This window comes from Sardina pilchardus, chromosome 8 (genome assembly GCF_963854185.1).
Source record: "Sardina pilchardus chromosome 8, fSarPil1.1, whole genome shotgun sequence".
Lineage (NCBI taxonomy): Eukaryota > Metazoa > Chordata > Actinopteri > Clupeiformes > Clupeidae > Sardina > Sardina pilchardus.
In genome coordinates this window covers 4,123,683-4,126,182 of record NC_085001.1, presented here as the reverse complement: position 1 = coordinate 4,126,182, position 2,500 = coordinate 4,123,683, and the positions used below count along the sequence as shown (strand labels likewise).

The window sequence follows — 2,500 nt, the reverse complement described above, 5'->3', positions numbered from 1 at the left end:
TCTCTCAGATTCTTAATATCCGTCTCTCTCCCTCTTTCTCTCTCTCTCTCTCTCTCCCTCTCTCTCTGTCTCATTCTTCCTTCTCAGTAATAAGTGCCCTCTCTCACACACACAAACACACTACCTCATCTTTCACACACAAATAGACACTTCTCTTTCTCACACACAATCCTGCTCTCACACACACACAAACACACCCCCCCCTCTCACACACACAAACACACTCCCCCTCTCACATACACAAACACACTCTCTGTCCAGTTGGCTCTGGTGTCCTGTCATTCCTCTGTTGAGCTGAAGCCAGTGTGTTATTGAGAAGCCTGCACACACACACACACAGTCACACACACACACACACACACACACACACACACACACACACACACACTCAGTGTGTTATTGAGAGGCCTGCTCACTGGGTCGTCCTCCTGTCTAACAAAAGGGTGTGTTTACCCTGCCGCTCGTCTAGGAATGCTCAGGCAAAATGCCTCAGCCAGGGCTGCATTTGTAATTACACACACACACACACACAAACACAAACACACACAAACACACACACACAAACACACAAACACACATACACACACACAAACACACATACACACATACACACACACAAACACATTCCTAAGTCTATGGGTGCGGTTTATATTTATGTTTATATTTACTGTTTGTGTATGTATTTCCTGTGTGTGTGTGTGTGTGTGTGTGTGTGTGTGTCGCAGGTGACTCCCAGTCTGCTGATCCGGTGGTGCGGGCCCGGGTGGGGGGGTTCGCGGAGCTGGGCTGCAGTCTCACCCCCCCCTCTCAGGGCGCCTCCAGCCCCAACCTGGTGCCTCTGCACGTGGTGGAGTGGGTCCGCCTGGGCTACAGCGTGCCCGTGCTCATCAAGTTCGGCGTCTACACCCCCCGCGTGCACCCCAACTACAGAGGTGAGCACCCCCTGCCTGCCTGGAGCTGCCATCGCAGCTGCTCACACTTGCTCTAAGCCAGGGGTCTCCAACATTGGCTACTATGTAGGAGAATTACCTGCACAAAACAGGGGTGAGGGGCTGTGTGCTCCAAATGCGTAGCCCTCCATATGATTCCGGATCCTTCCGGAAGCCCTCATCCCCAAACAGGTTGGAGACCCCTGCTCTGAACAAACACTTAACTCCAGCACACACTCTCAACCAAATAATCAGCCTCCTGAACACATTTCTTGAACTGATCAGTCTTTTCGCAAAACCATTAACAGTTTTCACGCATATAAAGACAATGTGCAGATCTCATAGAGGTGCACTTGTGATGCATGATGATAGCCACAGCTGGTCAATGTGTAGCACGAAGAGAGCCTCAATGCTGAGCACGGGTACAACAGTTTTGAGGCCATTTTTCAGTTTTTCCACAAATGTCTCAAACACAAAGTTTCTCAGGGTTGAGGTAGAGGCTAGCTGGACGTCTCCAACATGTATGGTTTCTTAGAGTTGAGGTAGAGGCTACTACATCTCAAACACGTATGGCTTCTCAGGGTTGAGGTAGAGGCTAGCTGGTAGAGGCTAGCTGTACGGGTTGAGGTAGAGGCTAGCTGTACGGGTTTAGGTAGAGGCTAGCTGTACTGGTTGAGGTCGAGGCTAGCTGTACTGGTTGAGGTAGGGGCTAGCTGTACTGGTTGAGGTAGGGGCTAGCTGGTAGAGGCTAGCTGTACAGGTCGAGGTAGAGGCTAGCTGGTAGAGGCTAGCTGTACGGGTCGAGGTAGAGGCTAGCTGGTAGAGGCTAGCTGTACGGGTTGAGGTAGAGGCTAGCTGTACGGGTTTAGGTAGAGGCTAGCTGTACTGGTTGAGGTAGGGGCTAGCTGTACTGGTTGAGGTAGGGGCTAGCTGGTAGAGGCTAGCTGTACAGGTCGAGGTAGAGGCTAGCTGGTAGAGGCTAGCTGTACGGGTCGAGGTAGAGGCTAGCTGTAATGATTGAGGTAGAGGCTAGCTGTACGGGTTGAGGTCGAGGCTAGCTGTACTAGTTGAGGTAGAGGCTAGCTGTACGGGTTGAGGTCGAGGCTAGCTGTACGGGTTAAGGTAGATGCTAGCTGTACGGGTTGAGGTCGAGGCTAGCTGTACGGGTTGAGGTAGAGGCTAGCTGGTAGAGGCTAGCTGTACGGGTCGAGGTAGAGGCTAGCTGTACGGGTCGAGGTAGAGGCTAGCTGTACGGGTTGAGGTAAAGGCTAGCTGTACGGGTTGAGGGAGAGGCTAGCTGTACGGGTCCAGGTAGAGGCTAGCTGTACGGGTCGAGGTAGAGGCTAGCTGGTAGAGGCTAGCTGTACGGGTCGAGGTAAAGGCTAGCTGTACGGGTCGAGGTAGAGGCTAGCTGTACGGGTTGAGGTAGAGGCTAGCTGTAATGATTGAGGTAGAGGCTAGCTGTACGGGTTGAGGTCGAGGCTAGCTGTACTAGTTGAGGTAGAGGCTAGCTGTACGGGTTGAGGTCGAGGCTAGCTGTACGGGTTAAGGTAGATGCTAGCTGTACGGGT

General features: G+C 52.3%; 1 protein-coding gene across 1 annotated transcript in view; it reads left to right on the top strand.

Moving 5' to 3' along the window:
* igsf9b (immunoglobulin superfamily, member 9b) overlaps positions 1–2,500 on the top strand; it is a 55,917-nt gene that overhangs the window by 13,766 nt on the left and 39,651 nt on the right. The window contains exon 3 of the mRNA XM_062543823.1: positions 726–932. Coding sequence (XP_062399807.1) covers positions 726–932 — 207 coding nt within the window. The remainder of the gene's footprint in view (positions 1–725; positions 933–2,500) is intronic.